Source organism: Mizuhopecten yessoensis, unplaced genomic scaffold, assembly GCF_002113885.1.
Source record: "Mizuhopecten yessoensis strain PY_sf001 unplaced genomic scaffold, ASM211388v2 scaffold8625, whole genome shotgun sequence".
Classification (NCBI taxonomy): Eukaryota; Metazoa; Mollusca; class Bivalvia; order Pectinida; family Pectinidae; genus Mizuhopecten; species Mizuhopecten yessoensis.
Genome location: NW_018407641.1, coordinates 2229 through 27387, shown reverse-complemented (window position 1 = coordinate 27387; position 25159 = coordinate 2229). Strand labels below are relative to the sequence as shown.

The 25159-nt window shown below is 35.6% G+C and overlaps 1 protein-coding gene across 3 annotated transcripts; it reads left to right on the top strand.

Moving 5' to 3' along the window:
- The first annotated feature begins 1052 nt into the window (after window positions 1-1052).
- On the top strand, window positions 1053-24871 carry LOC110456286 (prostaglandin E2 receptor EP4 subtype-like). Of its 3 annotated transcripts, none has more exons than XM_021506923.1 (2): window positions 1053-1290; window positions 23610-24871. In XM_021506923.1, exon 2 carries the CDS (start codon window positions 23934-23936, stop codon window positions 24738-24740), a length of 807 nt encoding a protein of 268 aa, XP_021362598.1. In that variant the 5' UTR covers window positions 1053-1290; window positions 23610-23933; the 3' UTR covers window positions 24741-24871. The 3 variants fall into 3 exon arrangements, with proteins under 3 accessions (XP_021362598.1, XP_021362600.1, XP_021362599.1); XM_021506925.1 differs by lacking the exon at window positions 1053-1290 and adding an exon at window positions 1842-1917; XM_021506924.1 differs by lacking the exon at window positions 1053-1290 and adding an exon at window positions 15675-15794.
- The last annotated feature ends 288 nt before the right edge of the window (window positions 24872-25159 follow it).

Sequence of the window (25159 nt, the reverse complement as noted above, 5' to 3'; positions counted from 1 at the left end):
ACACAAAAGATAACAGCTCCCTATGACGTCATTAAAGCGACGGACAAACATTACATCATTTGTCAGTTCTTACACACCTGATAGAGTTACCGATCGTGTCCCAAATACTCTGATACCTGCACGGTATGAGGTTGTGCATTGTCGCTCCTGAATCCCATCCATTTGTTGATGCCGCACTCCCGACGTGACGGAGAAATCGATAATTTATAGAATCCGTTATTGCTTTGTTCTAGACAGTATCTATATACGTAGCTTCATGTAGTATAAATAACCCACGGGGCAGGATACTTCACACAATATAATTGGGACACTAATGAACCAATTAAACATGTACACCTTTTCCACCTGAACTAATTAACACGTAACAATAGACAATGACACGTGATGTATGACACATACCGACAGATTTGATCGATTATCAGTAGCAGCTTTCAGGAAATGTCGATTAAACAGTCGATATCTGCTAAAGTCATTAACGCTTATAAAGATCCTATGTACCTGTAATTCACCTGTCCGGTTATAAATCGTTAGTATTTATTTAGTTGATTTACTTGTATTTTACCTGCCAGACTTCAGTCGTTAGTGCTTCTTTAGCCTGACGGGTTAAAGCATAATTACTCATTTAGTTTATCTACCTGTATTTCACCTGACAGGTTAAAGTATACTTGCTCATTTAGTTTATCTACCTGTATTTCACCTGACAGGTTAAAGCATAATTGCTCATTTAGTTTATCTACCTGTATTTCACCTGACAGGTTAAAGCATAATTGCTCATTTAGTTTATCTACCTGTATTTCACCTGGCAGGTTATAGGTGCTAGTACGCTTTTATTTATCCACCTGTCTTACACATGACAGACTAGCTATATTTAATCTACATGTATTGCACGTGTCAGTCTATATTTAGTGGTTCTAACCTGTTATACACCTGTCAGGTAAGACTTAAAGCACACATAGTGTTAACAATGATACCTACGACCGCGCGCGTTGTTCCGAGCCGCTCTACCGTCCTCATCCGCCTCTCGATGTTTCGCCAGAACGTGATTTGCCGGATATGATGACGCGTATGAATTCGCTCTGCAGTATAACGAGCTCTACAATAATATGTAGACGGAACAAATTGTTGTCTTCAATATCTGCGATGGATTTAACAAACATTGATGTGCATTTCTAAAATCCATTTATCCTCGTTCGAAACCTTGCTAATACGTGTATTGATTGTGTTTTCTTTGCGTCGAGTCGTCTGCTCACAGGGATCCTAAATCGGCTTTGGCTATGTTATTGCATCTAGGTGAGTATTGACCGTTTAATAACTGATTTAAATGTGGACCATCGTCAATGTTTCAAAATTGTCCAAGTTATGTAGATGATTTTCGTACATAACATGATATTTTCATACAAGTGTATATAAACAATGTTGATCTCAGATTACTACACTTATTGTGCCGCCTATAAAGTCCTACGCAGTATAAACAAATGTTTTCTTTTATTTTCATATTTTTTAGTTTGTTAATACTTTGGCTTTCATCAATCATTCAATAAGAGATACGTTTTTTTGAATACACGCTTCATAATGATATGGTTTTAGAAAAGTGGTTATGTAAATCTAAATTGAATCGTACAAGGTGGACTAGTGTGTTAACACATGGAGAGATAGGTCCATCGTACTTACACACACTTTCGACATCCGTTTGTCTGTAGTGTTTGTTTCGGGTGTAACATCTGTACAACAATGAAGGGCATGTGACGACGGTAACCACAGATGATGAACCGCTCAAAGGTCATTTTAAAGTGCCAATTTATCATGACATCTTACACAATGTTTGTGAGCTTATTATAAATCAAACATTATCAAGCTAACTGAAACATACGAAATCACACACCAGGGATACATTTTATATATATAATCCGCTAAAAGGTACATGTAAGTTTACTAAAGGGAATATCCTACATTTAAATTTTAAATTACACTACTAAGCTATACTCGTATGTGTACATTTTACTACAGGATCAATCCTATGTTATTAAAAATCTTGTCTGTTTTACGTCCGTTTCACTACAGATTAGTTTAGCTGATCAGCAGACCGTGTTGTTCAGCTAATCAGCAGACCGTGCATGTAGTTCAGCTAATCAGCAGAATGTGTAGTTCAGCTAATCAGCAGACCGTGTAGTTCAGCTAATCAGCAGACCGTATATAGTTCAGTTATTAAGAAGCCGTGAAGTTTAAGTCAGCTGACCGTATAGTTATGTTATGTAGCTGGCTGGCTAGTTAGTTAATTCAGCTGACCGAGTAGTTATGTTATGTAGCTGGCTGGCTGGCTAGTTAGTTAATTCAGCTGACCGTATAGTTATGTTACTTAGCTGGCTGGCTAGTTAGTTAATTCAGCTGACCGAGTAGTTATGTTACATAGCTGGCTGGTTAGTTAGTTAATTCAGCTGACCGAGTAGTTATGTTATGTAGCTGGCTGGCTAGTTAGTTAATTCAGCTGACCGTATAGTTATGTTATGTAGCTGGGTGGCTAGTTAATTAATTCAGCTAACCGAGTAGTTATGTTATGTAGCTGGGTGGCTAGTTAGTTAATTCAGCTAACCGAGTAGTTATGTTATGTAGCTGGCTGGCTAGTTAGTTAATTCAGCTGACCGTATAGTTATGTTACATAGCTGGCTGGCTAGTTAGTTAATTCAGCTGACCGAGGAGTTATGTTACATAGCTGGCTGACTAGTTAGTTAATTCAGCTGACCGAGTAGTTATGTTATGTAGCTGGCTGACTAGTTAGTTAATTCAGCTAACCGAGTAGTTATGTTACATAGCTGGCTGGCTAGTTAGTTAATTCAGCTGACCGAGTATATGTTACATAGATGGCTGACTAGTTAGTTAATTCAGCTGACCGAGTATATGTTACATAGCTGGCTGACTAGTTAGTTAATTCAGCTAACCGAGTAGTTATGTTACATAGCTGGCTGGCTAGTTAGTTTATTCAGCTGACCGAGTATATGTTACATAGCTGGCTGGCTTGTTAGTTAATTCAGCTGACCGATTATATGTTACATAGCTGGCTGACTAGTTAGTTAATTCAGCTGACCGAGTAGTTATGTTACATAGCTGGCTGGTTAGTTAGTTAATTCAGCTGACCGAGTAGTTATGTTACATAGCTGGCTGACTAGTTAGTCAATTCAGCTGACCGAGTAGTTATGTTACATAGCTGGCTGACTAGTTAGTTAATTCAGCTGACCGACTAGTTCGATTGTCCGGCAGAGCGTGTAGTTCGGATATCATGTAGAGCGTGTAGTTTGGTTATCCAGCAGGGTGTGTAGTTCGACCATCCAGCAAAGCGTATAGTTCGGCCATCCACCAGAGCGTGTTGTTTTGTTATCCAGCAGGGCGTGTAGTTCGCCCATCCAGCGGAGCGTGTAGTTCGGCCATCCACCAGAGCGTGTAGTTTGGTTATCCAAGAGAGCGTGTAGTTCGACCATCCAGCAAAGCGTATAGTTCGACCATCCAGCAGAACGTGTAGTTTGGTTATCCAGCAGGGCGTGTAGTTCGACCATCCAGCGGAGCGTGTAGTTCGACCATCCACCAGAGCGTGTTGTTTTGTTATCCAGCAGGGCGTGTAGTTCGACCATCCAGCGGAGCGTGTAGTTCGACCATCCACCAGAGCGTGTTGTTGGCTTCAGGTATCTCACCCGTAAATCGACCATCCAGAAGAGCGTGTAGTTTGGTTATCCAAGAGAGCGTGTAGTTCGACCATCCAGAAGAGCGTGTAGTTTGTTTGTTCAGCTGACGACTTAACGTTCTACTGAAGGATTTAATTTCAGTTTACACTACTCCATTAATGGATATATCATATAATTCCATTATGCTGAAGGATGCGTCCAAAACGTATACACTGCTGAAGCAGACATTGTTATTACACTCTGCTATAATCTGTTGAAATGAAACAGTGTTTAAGATATTCTGATAAAGCCTACTTTCTTCGTTTACATACACTAAACGGTATTTCTAACATGTATACCCTGCTTACTAAAACATACGTTCAACTTTACACTGAGGATGCTTCCAATAATTCTTTCGAGCTATTTTAAGTCACTCTGATTCTTAGATGAATTTTAAATACTGAGGTTTTAAATGCAGGTCACGTTTTGTCTGGCTTATAATTTATATTATATGTTTCTTATCATTGATGGTTTTTACAATTTATAAAAATCTAAAAGCTCGAACGATGGAACGTATACAGACTTATATGTCATAGCACCAATGTGGAGTATGTCTAGCAGGCGAACACTGATCTTTATAAAGCTTCTGTTTTGAACTAATGCTACACAGTTTAGTTTATATATCATACACTTTTAGTTATAAGAAATGGATACCTTATTAGTCGTCAATTATTATTGATGCAATGGATATTATAATGTGTACATGTCCGCTGGGACATCAAAGGTCATTGAACTGTCCGTTACATATTTTTGCATGATAAGTATTTTCGCGTTAATATTCTTGAAGAGTGAACATTCAAATTTATACATAAACAAAACAAGAGAATATGTCAAAAACTCATAATTCGAACTCAAAACCGAAAACACAAGGGCAAAAGATAAACAAAAGAAATATTGAGCAAGACCAGGTGTTCTGGAAGGGTAAGCGTCTTCTGCTTCTGGGTCATATCCAGGTACAAATAATGTCACGTCCTCACATCGAGAGTTCGGCTAGTGACAACAAAACCATAAGGCAATCTAATGAGCATAATAATATAACATCAATTCGATTCAATTAGTTTATTCTGTAAGCCTTACGACAAATGAGATACAAAACACAATATTAATACATATTAACAGGTTAAACAGAGTAATGATGAACAGAAGAGTGATAATTGTATTTACTCGTATAACATACACACACAAGAATGTGATAATACCATAATGACTGAGAGCGCTTCTTAAAAGCAAATATTATATATTTACCAAGATTACACAAATCTTTTACATAATATTAGCACTAAGCAATTGAACAAGTTTAAATACACTGGGACGACTAAAATAATATGGCTTCAGGTATCTCACCCGTAAATCTACATAAATAGGACACTTAAGGATGAAGTGAAACTCATCCTGAATATCATGAGTATCACATAATGTACCAACTTTATTGGACCTAGCTAAATTATTGTATCTTTGAATATTGAGCTTGTGGGCGCTTAAGCGAATTCATGAAGTACTGTTATTATGCAACTGATCAATAGGGTTTTTTCAGGTAGTATTGCAGACCAAAATTATCTACTAAATGCTGATACAATGTTCCTTTTGGGGAATTCTGTATTTTAGACAGAAGTTTTTGTGCATGTATATCATACAATCGATCTTCATACCTCACACAGAAATACCTGTAGCCTCCGCCAGATCTTGATGGTGTCCAAAAACTTGTCCATAATCTTCAGGAACCCTGTGTTATTAGTTTGGAAGCCATGTGTTGTAAAGAATGAATACACTATTTTTTTTAAAGTGATATACATAATAAAACAAAGTAATGGGGAAATATATCAATAAAACTACCCGCTGAAAACAGCATGTCTGGTGATACATTTAGTCATAACATACAGAAATATTATAAACATGTTATATATATGAAATGATAGATTGAAGGATTCTTTTTTCTTTTGTAATTTTTTTTCTTTTTCTTGTGTAATTCTTTTTAACGAAACTCGCGAATGTAATAATGCGGGAACAGGGTGTGTTAATATGATTTTTTGTGATAAAGGTTAATTGAAAATCCCGTTTAACACAAAAACGACAGACTGCTTGTTCTCTCCGTGAAAACTACTTCTTAGACAGAATATGAAAAACCGATTGGTCATTGTGTCAATAGCCATCAGTAAAACAAACATACTACTGACCTAGAAATAGGAATTCAACCCATCAAATCAACAGTTAACACACGGCTATGTAGGCGAGAGGGGAGTTATAATCATTGCTATCTCTCCTGACCGTTACCGAAGGCAGGGTATATTGTATCATCTTTATTCTGGCTAAAGTGATGAGTATGTAACTGCACAGCTTGACGAGGAGTTAATTTCACTCCCAGTCATCGGATGTCACGCGCCTTAGAGACACGTGGATCGTACTACTACTAGTGTGGTGTGACCAGTGGAGTGTGACAAGTGGAGTGACCAGTGGAGTGTGACCAGTGTAGTGTGACCAGTGGAGTGTGACTAGTGTGGTGTGACCAGTATAGTGTGACTAGTTGAGTGTGACCAGTGTAGTGTGACTAGTGGAGTGTGACTAGTGGAGTGTGACCAGTGTAGTGTGACTAGTGGAGTGTGACTAGTGGAGTGTGACCAGTGTAGTGTGACCAGTGGAGTGTGACCAGTGTAGTGTGACTAGTGGAGTGTGACTAGTGGAGTGTGACCAGTGTAGTGTGACTAGTGGAGTGTGACTAGTGGAGTGTGACTAGTGTGGTGTGACCAGTGTAGTGTGACTAGTGGAGTGTGACTAGTGGGTGTGACCAGTGTAGTGTGACCAGTGTAGTGTGACCAGTGGAGTGTTTCCCATTCACATAAAACTGGGCCTGGCGTCGGATGTTGGTTTGTCAACCTTTTACATACAGATTTAATCACGTGGTTATATGACCGTTTTATTTGTCCGGCTAGAAACAGGTGAATTGTTATGATCCTGACGTCGTACCTGTGTTTACAATATAATACTCGACTACAATGCTCGCACTCAATACACTTCTTGTGACAGCATCATAAAAAAATGAACAATATAGTGTTGGGGTCTATAAGCTTCTCACTCAATACACTTCTAGTGACAGCATCATAAAAAAAATGAACTATAGTATTGGGGTCTATAAGCTTCTCAAATTAAACGGCCATCCAACTTTATTTATGATTCTACGGCCAACCCTGTATAAGGATACCTTATTATAGAAGTCCGTCACAGCCTCTTTGTGTTGGAGGAGCCGGAACTCAGCTTCGTTTATAAGGACATAACTGCAATTGGTAGTTCAAACGTTGTCACTTACACAGTTTCCTTCTTTATAGAGATAGTTTCTCCAGCAGATACAACTGTAAGTTATTTAGGAAGTCATTATGTTTAAGAAATAAAATTAAGGACCCAGCTTATCTTATATTCATTATCATTGTACATGTATATGGTGAGCCGATTTTTGTTAATTGATGGTACTATTAGAGGGGTTGTCGAATTTTGGCCCGTTTTTAAAGCAGAGTCCAATTTAACGGATATTTATTATTAACAAAAAAGTGGTTCGTGCTCTCCCTTAGTGTAGGTTTGTAGAGATAACATCAAACGGGATCATAAAATGGCGGTCTTCAACGGTAACATTTCTGAAGTAAATTTGTACAAGGTGTATATTGCTGTGATTTATTTCTAGACACTCTACGTTAGATGTATTCAAACATGGTCGTCAACGAAGTTCCTCTTCAGGTTTATAGGTAACCTTATACAATTTACATGTAAGAGTTACACTTTTTAATGAGAATTTTATAATTCTCCCTAATGACATCAATGCTATGTATCCTTGTCGTCTTTGTGTAGTTTAATTGTTCTATCCATTTATCAACGAAGTCAAATTATTATCCATCTTTTGTCTTTTGCAGTTTACTGTGGAACTCTTTTGTCTTTTGTAGTTTACTGTGAAAGTCTTCTGTCTTTTGCAGTTAACTGTGGGACTGTTCTGTCTTTTGCAGTTTACTGTGGAACTCTTTTGTCTTTTGCAGTTTACTGTGGAACTCTTCTGTCTTGTCACGGTTCGATGTTGTATCCCTAGACTGATACAGATCAATTATAATGCCAATGGATAGTTATTTACAATGGTACACTGACTCATACACAAATGCACGTTCCATTGATACTGTTGTTTATACAACAATGAACGCTCAATTTCATTGGCTAGTACGTCAATATTACGCGAAAATGGAGATATAATTGTTTTGTATAACTAAATATTCCCTTTTGTGTGTGTGTGTTTAACCATTCCATAGTACACGGTTTAACAGCAATACATCGTTTAGTGTGATACAGAAAACATATTCATAAAACATGTATTACTTGGATTGAAGCCTGCCGATGTTACGGTTGGTCGCCTGGGTTATGCCTGGTTATATTGTTCAAAGTCAGCCGGGTTCGTTTAAATTGGTACGAGTAGCAATACACAGCTTTATGTCTACCTCTCCAGAGAGTCAGTCCCTACCATTCCATTCCATTTACAGTTAGTTGGTCAACTTCTATAGATTTCAACCGCTTTCAGTTGATATTCATTTATTTATATTTACATTTACATTCTGTATGCTTGGACCCATTGACGAACATGTCATTCATTTTTGCATAACACAGATGACCTCATAACTGCGTTTTGACACACTACAATATAACGGAGTGCTCCATGATTTGTTAATTCCATCTGGCATTATTCATGAATATGGATTCCAATTAAAATCAGTCGAACGTTTATATATTTAAGTGGTCTGTTATACATCACCATGCAAATTTAATGAAAAGTAATTGGCTTGTTGTATCCAACTGCATTACCGTAGGAGGCGACCTACATGGTTATACTGCAGCATCGCTGTTTTTTCTTCTTTTCCTCTTATCAGAGACCTTAAAGAAACCAGTTTTGATCTACTGTCCAGATTTCAACGCATAGACTCTTTATTTTAGTGATTAGTGTTTTTTAACTGACCTTTTTTTACCTGTTTACTACCGTGCAGACCGTGATATGATGTTTTTGTTTATTATATTTGTGTGGTTATTCCTGACTTTCAGTTCCAGGTTACTGGATGATCCCCTTATCACGTCCACGTGATCGTGACGTTTGATTAACAGATGTTTACTGTTCATTTATCGTCGGTTTCATGATGTCATAATTTTACGGGTCCTCTTATGTTCGTGATATATTGACATTGTACGATTCCTGTTATCCTCTGTATCTTAACAGGCTATAGTGTGTGACGATTACTTTTTTAGCATTTTATACTTTGTTGCCCTTATATAATTTTATACTGCAAATAACATGTTTTTCATGGAGAAATCATTTCGCGATCTCTATTCAATTAAATTCAATTCAATTTATTGACTATAGGCCTTACGGCCCATGAGTTCATGTTACATACAATACATAATAGGAATGTGTAAACAGCAAGACAAAAGTGGAGTTCGAGTTAAAGAAATACAGCTCTTATCTTATTTGCTTCAAAAATAAATTTGCCGAGACGGCTTAGTTCCTTGTTGTTATTGACACACAATAACTGTATTATTTTAAACATTGAAGGTTTTTGCCAATAGTGTTTTTTGATATATTGACTTCTTATAAGGATTTACACCTCTGAGAAGTCAAAAAAATCCTGTATTTAACTTTTTTTCTGATATGGATTTTTGGAAAAATGAGTTAATGGCATAGTAGAAAATGCCAAAAAATCTATATGTCAGTGTGTTCGTTTTTGTGCTATGATCAGTCAAAGATACCAATTTAACACAACATGTGAATTTAGGTAATTTTTTGGGTTTTGACCATTTTATAGAACAAATTCATACAATTTCTTCCAAGTGTGCTATCAGATATGTATGAATGTTTGAGGAATTGATGAAAATATTATTTTCCTTGATATAATGGAAGTAACATTTCTTAATCTTATTCTTTTAAATCAGAAAGCCGATTTCAGTTACCCCTACCCCCTAAAATACTCATTTTTTACCATTTTTTGCAGATTAAACGCTTGATATAAAAAGTTTTGCCATTAAACTTTTTTTAATACTTAATAAATTAAAAGAAAATGCGTTTCTCTTTCTAAAACATCCACAAAAATGGGGGGTCAGTGTGCTTCTTTTTTTGTCCCATTATCATTTATGTAATTTTTTACCTTTTTCGGGGTCAAAAATCAAAAGTGCTTCAGTTACACTAAATATGTAAAGAAAATATCAATAATGTATAATTTTCCAGTTTGTTGCATATAATTTTTATCATGTTAAACATTATAAAGTTGTACAGCAAAATTGAACCTGCTACAATTAAACATGGCGACACAACGACAATTATAGTGATCAATCTAGTGTCAAAAAAGGTGAAATTTTGACCTTTTTTGAAGCGCCAGAAATACACATTAATACACTTTTTCAAAATGGCCACCGAATTGGTATTTTTTTTAAATTCTTGTAAAAAAAATTCTACAAACAACAGGCTACTAGTTTTTTGACACATTTTTCAGATGCGTGTTTGCTAATAAACTTGATCATAATTTGTTAAATATTACAAAACCCGTTACACCCTTAAGTCATTGTACATATTACATATTGATAAAAAATGATATTCGTCTTCTACTTCAGTAGTCGACTTACAAATTGCACAATAATCCTATTCCGCTCGATATTTCTATAACGACCAAAGAATGTGCAGACATACGAAGTTTTGTTAAACATATTCTATATTTCTTAGGCATGTATTTAGTTAAATAAAACTGGATGGAAAAATGGTTTACAATATGCTTATATAAAAACATTTCGAGGAATTCTCTAATAAACCTCTCAAATATTCTTTGACGTAAACAAGGTAAAATGGATGTAGCGTTCGATGGTGATTGGCTAAGCTATACTTCACCGAAACCAAGAGTACATAGCAACGCTTTTACATACATTATGTAGTGTACCCAATTGAAACAAACACCGGTGTTTCTCCTTAATACAAAATCATATGCATTATTCGAAATTCATTTTTTCGTGTCGAGCAGTTTAAACCAATATTTAATTGAACTTGTTATTGTATCTTAAGTTGACACCGAGGTAAGAAAATTGGTCAACACAATCAAGCTTTTTTCCATGGTAAGTCCACGTTTCATTATTTTGAACTTTCCCGCCTTTACGGAATACCACAACTTTCGTTTTTCACTATTAACAGTTAATTTCCATTGCTCGCAATAAATAGCAAGATTATCCAGTAATTCCTGCAAGTCTTCAACAGTTTCCGAAAGCAAGACTAAATCGTCAGCATTTAACATAAGGAATAGGCCTAATTCTTCAAAATCGTATCGTTGGTTATATTTTGAGATAAAAAAAAAAAAGACTCATAGTCGTTTACGTACATGGAAAAAAGTTCCGGCGACAAAATTTCGGCTTGCAATAAATCGATATCATTGACAAAAAATCAGATAAACAACCTTTAAATTTTACACAAGATCTTACATGATTATATATTGATTTAATGATGTGCAGAAGCTTGCCTCTGACTCCTAACTTTGATAGTTGATACCATTAATTAACCCTGTTTACATAGTCAAACGATTTGCGTAAATCAATAATGCAGCAATACAAACGCTTATTTTCACTAAGAGATTTAGTTATAATTGAATGTAGAGCAAAAATCGCATCTACAGTACTAAGTCCAGTGCGAAATCCAAACTCTGCATCTGTAATAACATCGTATGATTCGGGCCAATTGATTTACCTAGAATTTAAAATAGACGTGAACAATTTTCCTAGACAACTTAATAGACTGATACCTCTAAAATTATTAGGAAGTTTTTACACCTGGTTTATAGACTGGAGTTATAACGGCCACAGGCCACTCCTAAGGGAAGCACCCGGAGTTCAAAATTTCATTAAATAGTATACACAAGGCAGGTAACAATAAATCTTTACCGACTAAAAAGCATTCGTCTAAAATTCCATCGGTTCCATTTGATTTGCCACGATTCAAATTCCGAATAGCTTTATTTATTTCATCAATAACTATAGGACTGGCTAGTTCTTCATATAATGGCACACAATTTTCATCTGCATCAACTAAATATTTATGATTATTTGCCGACGAAATACCACCAAATAGTACAATAACCAAATTGTAGTCACAAAACATTCACCAAAAATGTAATCATAAAAAATAGCTACATTGTATTAGCATAATCCTCAAATATAGTCATTAAATAACGAAATCGTCAAATAAATGTAATCATATTGTATAATCACCGAATAAATAAATGACTGAATGAGTCATTAAACCCTAACCGATTCACCAGATACTCCAGGTATCAATCAAAATGATTTTAAACTATGGTTTGTTTTATATTTTAAATCACTGACAATCACGTGCAGTATCCGTACACCAGAACTAGGGTAATATGATTTGAAATAATAATAATAATAATAATAAAGGCTTTATTTATTCTTGATAACATATTGAGCATGAAGCTCATCTTATATATGGTCAAGATACAATATATGATAAAATGTACAATAAGAAATATACATGTATAAAATACAGGATAAGGGAGGAAATCATAAATCATTTCAAGTAAAATTGCTTTGCAAATCTCTTAAATTTTAAAAATGAAGTACAATTTCTAATATGACTTATTAATGTAATATTCCATGTAAGGGGTCCCTGATATCTAAAAGATTTTCTAAAAATGTTTGTCTTATGACATGGCAAGTAAAACACATTGGTAGATGATGTTCTTGTAGCTCTACCCTGAAAATCAGACATATACGTAAAATCATTCAAACTTTGTGGAGCTAAATTATAAAGTATCTTGTACATAAAAACTACTTGATTGTATAAAATTCTTTTGTGAAAAGGAAACCAATTTAGTTTTTTGAACATATCACAGGAAGGTGTGGAAAAATCACATCTTAAAATAATTCTGGCTGCTCTCTTTTGCAGGCGTTCTAATTTTACAATATTATTTTTTGAGCTGTTACCCCAAACAGTTAGGCAATAATCCAGATGTGGGTTAACAAAGCAGTTAAAAAGGTCAAACAAGATGACTGGCTCAAGAAGGGTCTCAACTTTTTAATCTGAAAAATTTGACATGATATCTTTTTACAGACATATATGTAACTTGAATGTTCATAGAGAGACCATCATCTATGGACACTCCCAAAAGTTTTTTCACATTTTACATTTTCAATGTTTATATTGTTGATAACGACGGACAATTCTTCTGTTAATTAAGCATGACTTTTGTTTTTTCTGTGTTTACACACATTTTGTTTTCAACGCACAATTTTGACACTAATTTTGCATCAGCATTGAGGTTGATATTTACAATGTCAAGTGATTTCCCTTGTGTATACAAAGAACTTTGATTTGTAATCAGGGGCAGGTCATTTACATATAAAATGAACAAAAGAAGCCCCAATATTGACCCTTGAGGGACACCGACTGTAAGAGGGAGAGAATCACTCAAAGTGTTCTTAAAGTTTAAAATTTGAAATCTCCCGCACAAATAACTTTGAAAAAAGATAATTGTTTTGGATGAACACCCATACAATTCTAATTTAGACGTTAAAATAGAGTGGTTCACAAGGTCGAATGCCTTCGAAAATCAAGATATAGAACACCTGTCAAAATACCTTTGTCTATATCCTCTTACCAGGTGTTTGTGATATTGGCTAGCGCAGTCTGACATGAGTGTTTTGTTCTGAAACCAGATTGGCTATCTGTAATCAAATTGTGGTCAGACAAAAATTTATAAAAAAAGGTCATGAATATGTTCTCGACACTTTGGTAAAACAGGAAGTTCTGATATTGGCCTGTAGTTACACAAAAGCTCTTTTTTACCCTTTTTAAAAAGAGGGCTTACTTTCGCATACCTCCAAACTTCCAGAAAACTGTTTGTGTCAATACTAAAATTCATTAGTTTACAAACAATTGGAGAAATGGATTTAGCACAGTACTTCAAAAAATTTGCGCTGAAGTTGTCGAGCCCGGTGGCTTTGTTGACATCTAATTTCAATAAAAAGGTTTCGATAAAAGTTGTGTCAACTTGGGGTATATTAAAAATGTTACCCCTAGCAAATGCTTCAGTCGTCATGTTTCTGTCTGCATTTCCTGTCTTCAGAATTAATTATTTAAGGAGGAGTATGAACATGTGTGTGTCTGTGATATTTATGATTATATCAATAATGGTGCATATGTATATATACTGTTTTTGTTGCCGTTTCGATTTGTTCTGTTTCATCTTTTGAAAAATTAACACCGGCTTCCATTATTATTTTTTAGGATAGAATTCTCGTTCTGGGGATGTGATACAAATGTGGTACTTTGAATTGACCTAGATTTATTTAGCAACATTGTGTCAATGAAACAAAAGACACTTACCCTTCAGAAACACATGGTAATTTTTCCAAACATCTCCAGGTAAATCTTTCCCATGTTCATAAACTTGTAGTTCCCTCAGATTTTATCGTACTGAATTCTAAATTGTTCACGTAGAAATGATTATATTGGCTAAAAATGTGTGAGTATCTTAAGGATATGTAGCTTAATAACTGTAAAGTTGACTACAATTAAATCGTCTGTACACAACATGTATGTTAAATTATTGAGCTGATATCTGTAGTTTTATAACTGTAAAGTCGGCGACAATTAAATATTCTAGGACAATATGTGAACAATTCAAATGTACACATCATTTATGTTAAATTATTGAGTTGATATCTGTAGTTTTATAACTGTAGAGTCGGCTACAATTAAATCTTCTAAGACAATATGTAAACAATTGTAATGTACACAACATTTATGTTAAATTATTGAGCTGATATCTGTAATGTTATTAATGTAAAATCGGTTACAATAACATTTTCTATCACTATATGTAAACGTAAATTGATTATGACTGTATGTAAACACGGCCGTCCTTGGATGGCTGAACGGATGTGACAGGAACATAATTTTTATTTAAGCGTAGTCCCTGATGAATGGTTCGTATTGCCGTATGCCATTGTTCATCACAAAATTCATCGATTTCTGATGTGATGATCAGTTTATTATAACTTATCAGTAACCAGGCACGCTTCCATAGTCAGTAACGAGGACGGGAATAGGTCGGACGCTTTATTTGTCACAAACAATTCATCAAAAAGGGATTTCCCGCATGACCGCTTAAACAATATTCATACTCACCTGTTCCATAGTTACCGCGCAAGAGCGTATGTGTAGTGAATTATACCAATGTGTAATGTTGCACGCTTAATACAGTAATGCCTCGATATAATGCCACTCGTTTCATTTGCTACCTCGTTTACCTTTTTCTTGTTCTCTTAAGAATTCCTTTATATATTTCCCTCAAGTTACTGTCAAAACCTCTTTATACCGCCAGACTTTCTCTGAACAAATGGTGACAGTATAACAAGATTTTAATGTACATTTAATGTCGTATCACATACTGTGTACACTTCAGAAAAAAATAAGCTAGGGTAAGTTTGGAAAGAGGTCAGATGGATTATCAGGGTTACCAGACAAACACACTGAGAAAGGACATTTCCCCGTAGACGATTTTTTTCTGCTTCATCGACCGGTTGACAAGATGTGTCGGTATAAAGGTTTAGATATATCGACGCAAAATGACAAATGCTAGGTACAATAATTATGCAGGATAAAAGGTGAAATTTAATATGATAAAACACAAGTATGTTTCTCCTTCTCCCACATCTCCTCCTTCTCCCTTCCTCCTCCTTCACCCCCTCCTCCTTCTCCTCCCTCCTCCTCCTTCTCCTCCCCCTCCTCCTTCTCCTCCCCCACCTCCCCCTCCTCCTAATATCCTGTTTCAGTCGTTTGACTTTACATATGTCGCGGGATGGGACTTGCTCGACGTCTAACCAACATTTACGATGTGGTGTAGCGTTATGACTGGCACAAACACTCCCTTCAGATATATTGCTAGCATACTAACCCGGAAAAATCGCAGTGATTTAGGTGTTACAGCAGTGTCTTTAACGATTATTATACTGAGTATGCCCAATGAAGAGCAGGTAGTCTTAAACACCGTGTCTTAGGTTGTCTGGATATCACAGGTGAGAAGATATCGTTTTTGTATTTGTATTATGTTTGGGTTCATGATATTTTGTCCTTGTATGCTGACTGACGCTGTCGTGTGGTATGTTTTATCCGTGTGTGTTGACACTGTGGCATATGTTGTCGTTGTGTGTTGACACTGTGGCATATGTTGCAATTTGTGTGTTGACGCTGTGGTACAATGTATATTTTGTCCTTGTGTGTTGACGATTGGTATATTTTGTCCTTGTGTGTTGACGCTGTGATATATTTTATCCGTGTGTGTTGACACTGTGGTATATTCTGTCCTTGTGTGTTGACGCTGTTGTTCAATGTATATTTTGTCCTTGTGTTATGACGCTGTGATATATTTTATCCGTGTGTGTTGACACTGTGGTATATTCTGTCCTTGTGTGTTGACGCTGTTGTTCAATGTATATTTTGTCCTTGTGTGTTGACGATTGGTATATTTTGTCCTTGTGTGTTGACGTTGTGATATATTTCATCCGTGTGTGTTGACACTGTGGTATATTCTGTCCTTGTGTGTTGACGCTGTGGTTCAATGTATATTTTTTCCTTGTGTGTTGACGCTGTGATATATTTTATCCATGTGTGTTGACACTTTGGTATATTCTGTCCTTGTGTGTTGACGCTGTTGTTAGTTTTGTCCTTGTGTGTTGACGCTGTGGTATATGCTGTCCTTGTGTATTGACGCTTTGGTACAATGTGTATTTTGTCCTTGTGTGTTGACACTGTGGTATATTTTGTCCTTGTGTGTTGACACTTTGGTATATTCTGTCCTTGTGTGTTGACGCTGTTGTTAATTTTGTCCTTGTGTGTTGACGCTGTGGTATATGCTGTCCTTGTGTATTGACGATTTGGTACAATGTATATTTTGTCCTTGTGTGTTGACACTGTTGTATATTTTGTCCTTGTGTGTTGACGCTTTGGTTTATTTTGGTTTGTTGATCTTGTAGTATAATTCTATTAATGACACTGTGGTATATTTGTTTTAAATGTGTTTTATTCACATACCATATTTTATACAAAATACAAACATGATTGAACATAAAAGAATAGGAGACAGTTACAAGTGTTGATTCATTGTGGCCAACATTAACAACTTGAGCTTCAGGGAATGTTACGTGAATAGGGATAGTTTGTAGGGGAAGGTAGAAGTGATTTCGGGATATGCATTGTAAAATATGATATGTGTGCACAATATAATATATTTAGGAAATCCGTACATTGTGGTCAAGACAAATCCTTCTGTTGCGTCATCGTTAGTATAACTTACGGTTGAACGTTGTTTAACAGACAATTTTATGTTAAAGGGATCGCTACATAGACAAGCTGCAATTTAATGTTGATTTAGAATATACTCCACAGTGATCATGGGGATGGTCTTTCCCTATACAGACAGTCGGCGTGATAGACTGTTCACATGTCATACGTTATTTTAGAGCAATGTCGTTCTCTTGGTATATTAAGGTGTTAGTGTTGACACTAGTAGATTTGTTGTGTGATACAAATATTGTATGTTTTGACCTTTAGTTGTGACACTGGTACATTATAATGTGTGTGTTGACGCTGTTGTATATTTTGTGTTATGATACTGTGGTATATTTTACCTTGTGTAATGATATTTAGTATATTTTGTCCTGGTGTGATAATACTGTGGTGTATTTTGCCCTTGTGTGATGACATTGTGGTATATCATATTTCACTGAAGACATGGTAAAATATATTCTGTTGGAAGAAGCTGTAGTAAATTCATTTGTGTATTTTGATAATGTTCAAAAGTGATACTGAAAAGAAAAAAAGAAAAAAAATGTAACCTTACCATGGTCGGTTCCATAATTGATTACAAGGCCGATGTACATTGGGGAAAGAGAAAGTAGAAGATATAATGGAAAAAGGATTGAAAAAGTATTCGGGATTGAAAGATAATGTATAACGTTATTTTTCACAAAGCGTACACTATGCATTAATACGAATTGTTTGTCCCACCACACATTTTAATTAGGTAGACAATATAGATGAAAAATTGAAATAACTTGTGAATGAAGTTAACAGCATGTACTACACGTATTATCTAGTGAATGAAGTTAACAGCATGTACTACATGTGTTATCTTGTGAACGAAGTTAACAGCATGTACTACACGTATTATCTTGTAAATGAAGTTAACAGCATGTACTACACGTATTATCTTGTGAATGAAGTAAACAGCATTATCTTGTGAATGAAGTTAACAGCATGTACTACAGGTATTATCTTGTGAATAAGGTTAACAGCATGTACTACACGTATTATCTTGTGAATAAGGTTAACAGCATGTACTACATGTATTATCTTGTGAATGAAGTTAACAGCATGTACTAAACGTATTATCTTGTGGATGAAGTTAACAGCATGTACTACATGTTTTATCTTGTGAATGAAGTTAACAGCATGTACTAAACGTATTATCTTGTGAATGAAGTTAACAGCATGTACTACACGTATTATCTTGTGAATGAAGTTAACAGCATGTACTACACGTATTATCTTGTGAATGAAGTTAACAGCATGTACTACACGTATTATCTTGTGAATGAAGTTAACAGCATGTACTACACGTATTATCTTGTGAATGAAGTTAACAGCATGTACTACACGTATTATCTTGTGAATGAAGTTAACAGCATGTACTACACGTATTATCTTGTGAATGAAGTTAACAGCATGTACTACACGTATTATCTTGTGAATGAAGTTAACAGCATGTACTACACGTATTATCTTGTGAATGAAGTTAACAGCATGTACTACACGTATTATCTTGTGAATGAAGTTAACAGCATGTACTACACGTATTATCTTGTGAATGAAGTTAACAGCATGTACTACACGTATTATCTTGTGAATGAAGTTAACAGCATGTACTACACGTATTATCTTGTGAATGAAGTTAACAGCATGTACTACACGTATTATCTTGTGAATGAAGTTAACAGCATGTACTACACGTATTATCTTGTGAATGAAGTTAACAGCATGTACTACACGTATTATCTTGTGAATGAAGTTAACAGCATGTACTACACGTATTATCTTGTGAATGAAGTTAACAGCATGTACTACACGTATTATCTTGTGAATGAAGTTAACAGCATGTACTACACGTATTATCTTGTGAATGAAGTTAACAGCATGTACTACACGTATTATCTTGTGAATGAAGTTAACAGCATGTACTACACGTATTATCTTGTGAATGAAGTTAACAGCATGTACTACACGTATTATCTTGTGAATGAAGTTAACAGCATGTACTACACGTATTATCTTGTGAATGAAGTTAACAGCATGTACTACACGTATTATCTTGTGAATGAAGTTAACAGCATGTACTACACGTATTATCTTGTGAATGAAGTTAACAGCATGTACTACACGTATTATCTTGTGAATGAAGTTAACAGCATGTACTACACGTATTATCTTGTGAATGAAGTTAACAGCATGTACTACACGTATTATCTTGTGAATGAAGTTAACAGCATGTACTACACGTATTATCTTGTGAATGAAGTTAACAGCATGTACTACACGTATTATCTTGTGAATGAAGTTAACAGCATGTACTACACGTATTATCTTGTGAATGAAGTTAACAGCATGTACTACACGTATTATCTTGTGAATGAAGTTAACAGCATGTACTACACGTATTATCTTGTGAATGAAGTTAACAGCATGTACTACACGTATTATCTTGTGAATGAAGTTAACAGCATGTACTACACGTATTATCTTGTGAATGAAGTTAACAGCATGTACTACACGTATTATCTTGTGAATGAAGTTAACAGCATGTACTACACGTATTATCTTGTGAATGAAGTTAACAGCATGTACTACACGTATTATCTTGTGAATGAAGTTAACAGCATGTACTACACGTATTATCTTGTGAATGAAGTTAACAGCATGTACTACACGTATTATCTTGTGAATGAAGTTAACAGCATGTACTACACGTATTATCTTGTGAATGAAGTTAACAGCATGTACTACACGTATTATCTTGTGAATGAAGTTAACAGCATGTACTACACGTATTATCTTGTGAATGAAGTTAACAGCATGTACTACACGTATTATCTTGTGAATGAAGTTAACAGCATGTACTACACGTATTATCTTGTGAATGAAGTTAACAGCATGTACTACACGTATTATCTTGTGAATGAAGTTAACAGCATGTACTACACGTATTATCTTGTGAATGAAGTTAACAGCATGTACTACACGTATTATCTTGTGAATGAAGTTAACAGCATGTACTACACGTATTATCTTGTGAATGAAGTTAACAGCATGTACTACACGTATTATCTTGTGAATGAAGTTAACAGCATGTACTACACGTATTATCTTGTGAATGAAGTTAACAGCATGTACTACACGTATTATCTTGTGAATGAAGTTAACAGCATGTACTACATGTATTAACTTGTGAATGAAGTTAACAGCATGTTTTCATGTATTATCTTGTGAATGAAGTTAACAGCATGTACTACATGTGATCTCTTGTAAATGAAGTTAACAGCATGTACTACACGTATTATCTTCTGAATGAAGTTAACAGCATGTACTACACGTATTATCTCGTGAATGAAGTTAACAGCATGTACTACGTGTATTATCTTGTGAATGAAGTTAACAGCCTGTACTACATGTATTATCTTGTGAATGAAGTTGACAGCATGTACTACATGGGTTCTCTTGTAAATGAAGGTAACAGCATGTACTACACGTATTATCTTGTGAATGAGGTTAACAGTATGTACTAACAGCATGTACTACATGTGTTCTCTTGTAAATGAAGTTAACAGCATGTACTCCACGAATTATCTTGTGAATGAAGTTAACAGCATACACTACACGTATTATCTTGTGAATGAAGTTTACAGCATGTACTACATGTATTATCTTGTGAATGAAGTTAACGGCATGTACTACATGTGATCTCTTGTAAATGACGTTAACAGCATGTACTACACGTATTAACTTGTGAATGAAGATAACAGCATGTACTACACGCATTATCTTGTGAATGAAGTTTACAGCATGTACTACATGAATTATCTTGTGAATGAAGTTCACAGCATATACTAGCATGTACTACACGTATTATCTTGTGAATGGAGTTTACAGCATGTACTACATGTATTATCTTGGGAATGAAGTTAACAGCATATACTACACGTATTATCTTGTGAATGAAGTTTACAGTATGTACTACATGTATTATCTTGTGAATGAAGTTGACAGCATGTACTACATGTGTTCTCTTGTAAATGAAGTTAACAGCATGTACTACACGTATTATCTCGTGAATGAAGTTAACAGCATGTACTACACATATTATCTTGTGAATGAAGTCAACAGCATGTAATACACGTATTATCTTGTGAATGTGGTTAACAGCATGAACTACACGTATTATCTTGTGAATGAAGTAAACAGCATGTACAACACGTATTATGTTGTGAATGACGTTAACAGCATGTACTACACGTATTAACTTGTGAATGAAGTTAACCGCATGTTCTACATGTATTATCTTGTGAATGAAGTTGACAGCATGTACTACATGGGTTCTCTTGTAAATGAAGGTAACAGCATGTACTACACGTATTATCTTCTGAATGAAGTTAACAGCATGTACTACATGTGTTCTCTTGTAAATGAAGTTAACAGCATGTACTACACGTATTATCTTTTGAATGAAGTTAACAGCATGTACTACATGTCATCTCTTGTAAATGAAGTTAACAGCATGTACTACACGTATTAACTTGTGAATGAAGATAACAGCATGTACTACATGTGATCTCTTGTAAATGAAGTTAACAGCATGTACTCCACGAATTATCTTGTGAATGAAGTTAACAGCAAGTACTACATGTATTATCTTGTGAATGAAGTTGACAGCATGTACTACATGGGTTCTCTTGTAAATGAAGGTAACAGCATGTACTACACGTATTATCTCGTGAATGAAGTTAACAGCATGTACTACACATATTATCTTGTGAATGAAGATAACAGCATGTACTACACGTATTATCTCGTGAATGAAGTTAACAGCATGTACTACGTGTATTATCTTGTGAATGAAGTTAACAGAATGTACTACATGTATTATCTTGTGAATGAAGTTAACGGCATGTACTACATGTGATCTCTTGTAAATGAAGTTAACAGCATGTACTACACGTATTATCTTGCGAATGTGGTTAACAGCATGAACTACACGTATTATCTTGTGAATGAAGTAAACAGCATGTACAACACGTATTATCTTGTGAATGAAGTTAACAGCATGTAATACACGTATTATCTTGTGAATGAGGTTAACAGCATGTACTACACGTATTATCTTGTGAATGAAGTTAACAGCATGTACAACACGTATTATCTTGTGAATGAGGTTAACAGCATGTACTACACATATTATCTTGTGAATGAAGTCAACAGCATGTACTACACGTATTATCTTGTGAATGTGGTTAACAGCATGAACTACACGTATTATCTTGTGAATGAAGTTAACAGCATGTACTACACGTATTATCTTGTGAATGAAGTTAACAGCATGTTCTAAATGTATTATCTTGTGAATGAAGTTAACAGCATGTACTACATGTGTTCTCTTGTGAATGAAGTTAACAGCATGCACTACACGTATTATCTTGTGAATGAAGTAAACAGCATGTACAACACGTATTATCTTGTGAATGACGTTAACCTGCTGTTTCCTGTCATGCCTTTACATCTGTTTCTTGGTGTGTTGACTTTATATTATATTACATTGATGCAATGAAACACAATAATTAAATATCTATGTGTCAATTCGTCTGAATTAAGAACAACAAATCGATGATAGTCTAATTACAAAACCAATATGAAACAATAATAAAAAATAATGACGCTTTAGGTCATTAAATATGACCTTTAAGATACAACGTTTTGTTATCAAACAGGTAAATCGATGCTATTATATCTATGTCAACGTTGTATGTGTTGTGTAGAGCAATTAATATATCATTGTTCTATAAATAAGTTTATAAACAACAATAACAATATAAATCCTGCTACAATCCTTTATAGTGACATTTGTGAAGAGGCGACTGATGAAGTCATATAAACAACATTGATGTATCGATCCATTACACCGTTCCAATAACATACCTGCATACAATTCAAGGTTCGGATAATTTCTCTCAGGGATAGAGACCGTCATCAATAAAATCATTACCCCGAGTCCAGCGCTATGGTACACGGTGGGTACTGCCACCGGTAATTGCATGAGTAGATATATACGTGTGTATGTTACGGTAGAGACGTAGGTGATAGATGGCTCAGAGTGTAAACAGCGCACATGGCATCTAATTAGTGATTTAGTGTCACCATTTAATGTGAGCTTTGAAAGTAGGCCGGCTTCAATGGCGTGCCGGCAACCCATTGTAGTCCAAATGTATTGTTTACCGCCGCGAAAGGTACAGTATCAAGTACGGCTTTTACACGGCATAAACAATTCATGTGACAGCTATATCGAGATGTTGGTTCTAATGTAAAGATTCGCTGGATATAACTGTCTGGGATAAACTCTAAAAACAACAATACAGGATGCCGTTCAGATGGCAATAGTTACAGCTCTGTACGTGACCAGAGACGCGATACCATTATTGACTGTTGATTGGAACATCAATTATTTCTTACACGTTAATCTTTTCATCTTTAATGAGATTAAACTATTTTTATTTGTTTTTGTGTTTCAGGACTAAAGATGGCTTCACGCCCACGGATAGAAAAGTTAAGTGCTGTGAATTCAGTGGATATGAGATTGTGTTAAAGACTAACGAAGATAACGTAACTCTACATATTGTCAGTGGTTGTTCAGTATAGCAGGATGGAATGTTCTCGATGTTGATGCATCATAGAGTGAAACAGCCTCTTTAACGGATCAGCATGTTGTGTTAACATCATGAGCAACAGGGATATGCCGTAAAAAGTATATTGACACAAATTTGTGCAGTGATGGGATAGGTAAATATCACGACTTCCGGTTCCGGTACCTTAAGATTGACACCATGTAGATATAGATGATGGCGGACAGTCTATCGAACTCAACCTCAGTTCTGAGTGCGGAGGAGTCCCAGACTCCCTGGCCCTCCATTATCATGTTCGCAACCGGAGTAACGGGAAATGTGTTGGCCCTGATTGTTCTTATCAAGTCTCCGAACGAACAACGTCGGTCTGTCTTCTACCGACTTGTCGGAGTTCTAGCCCTCACTGATCTTTTGGGTATCTGTGCGACTTCCCCGGTCCCGTTCATGGTATATGGCAATCAGATTCGCTTGAAGGAACGACCGCAAATCTGTAACTACAGTTCCTTTATGATGATATTCTTTGGATTTGCAACAGTGTTTGTGGTAGCGGTGATGGGTGTCGAACGGTATTTGGCACTGATGCATCCGTTCTTGTACAGTGAAAAAGTGACTACGTCCAAAGTGACGCAAACGTTGATCGGTTTCTTCGTGGCGGCGCTTATCTTGGGGTCATTGCCTTTATTGGGTCTTGGCTCAAACATAGTTCATTACCCCGGTACTTGGTGCTTCTTTAACTTCAATGGTGATACAATTGAAGATAGTATATATGCCTTTCTTTATTCATGCGTTGGTATTTTGATGATACTGATGCTGCTTTTTACAAATGTGATAGTAACGTGTCTACTGGTGAAGATGAGACGGTCGTCTGCTCTTCCCCACTACAGTAGCAACAGAGGACCGCCGGAACAGGAATTACAGATGATCGTGTTCCTCTCGGGAATAACATTTACTTTTGTGGCCTGCTGGTCTCCTCTGATGGTAGGTAACACTGGTGCCCTTTATGCTACTGTGGTATGGTAATACTTATACGGCCTATACATTGTTTTTGATACTGGATAAACAGTTGGTGCAAATCAATAAAAAACGTTAAAAATGCAATAGTTAGGTAATATGAATGTATCTACCTTCAACGTCAGTCTGGTGGCTGTGAATCAGAGATAAATGTGTGTTTTATGTCCCTCTCATGGTTAATGGGAGGCCTGGTCGTCGCTGTATGATGGTATATTGATAAATAAAATAAATATAAAACATTTGATATATCGCCCTTTCTAGCTAACATAAGACACTCTAAAGCACTCTACAGTACATATATTTAGTTATAGTTATAGTAGTTTTCCGGTACAGGAACTACTGTTGTTCCTCTACACCGGACCCTATTATCCATACTAAAGTTAAAGTTGTTTTCCGGTACAGGAACTACTGTTGTTATTCTACACCAA

Bases quoted from the DNA above. Each gene is read 5' to 3' on its own strand.
- LOC110456286 (XM_021506923.1), top strand. From the start codon at position 23,934: ATGATGGCGGACAGTCTATCGAACTCAACCTCAGTTCTGAGTGCGGAG.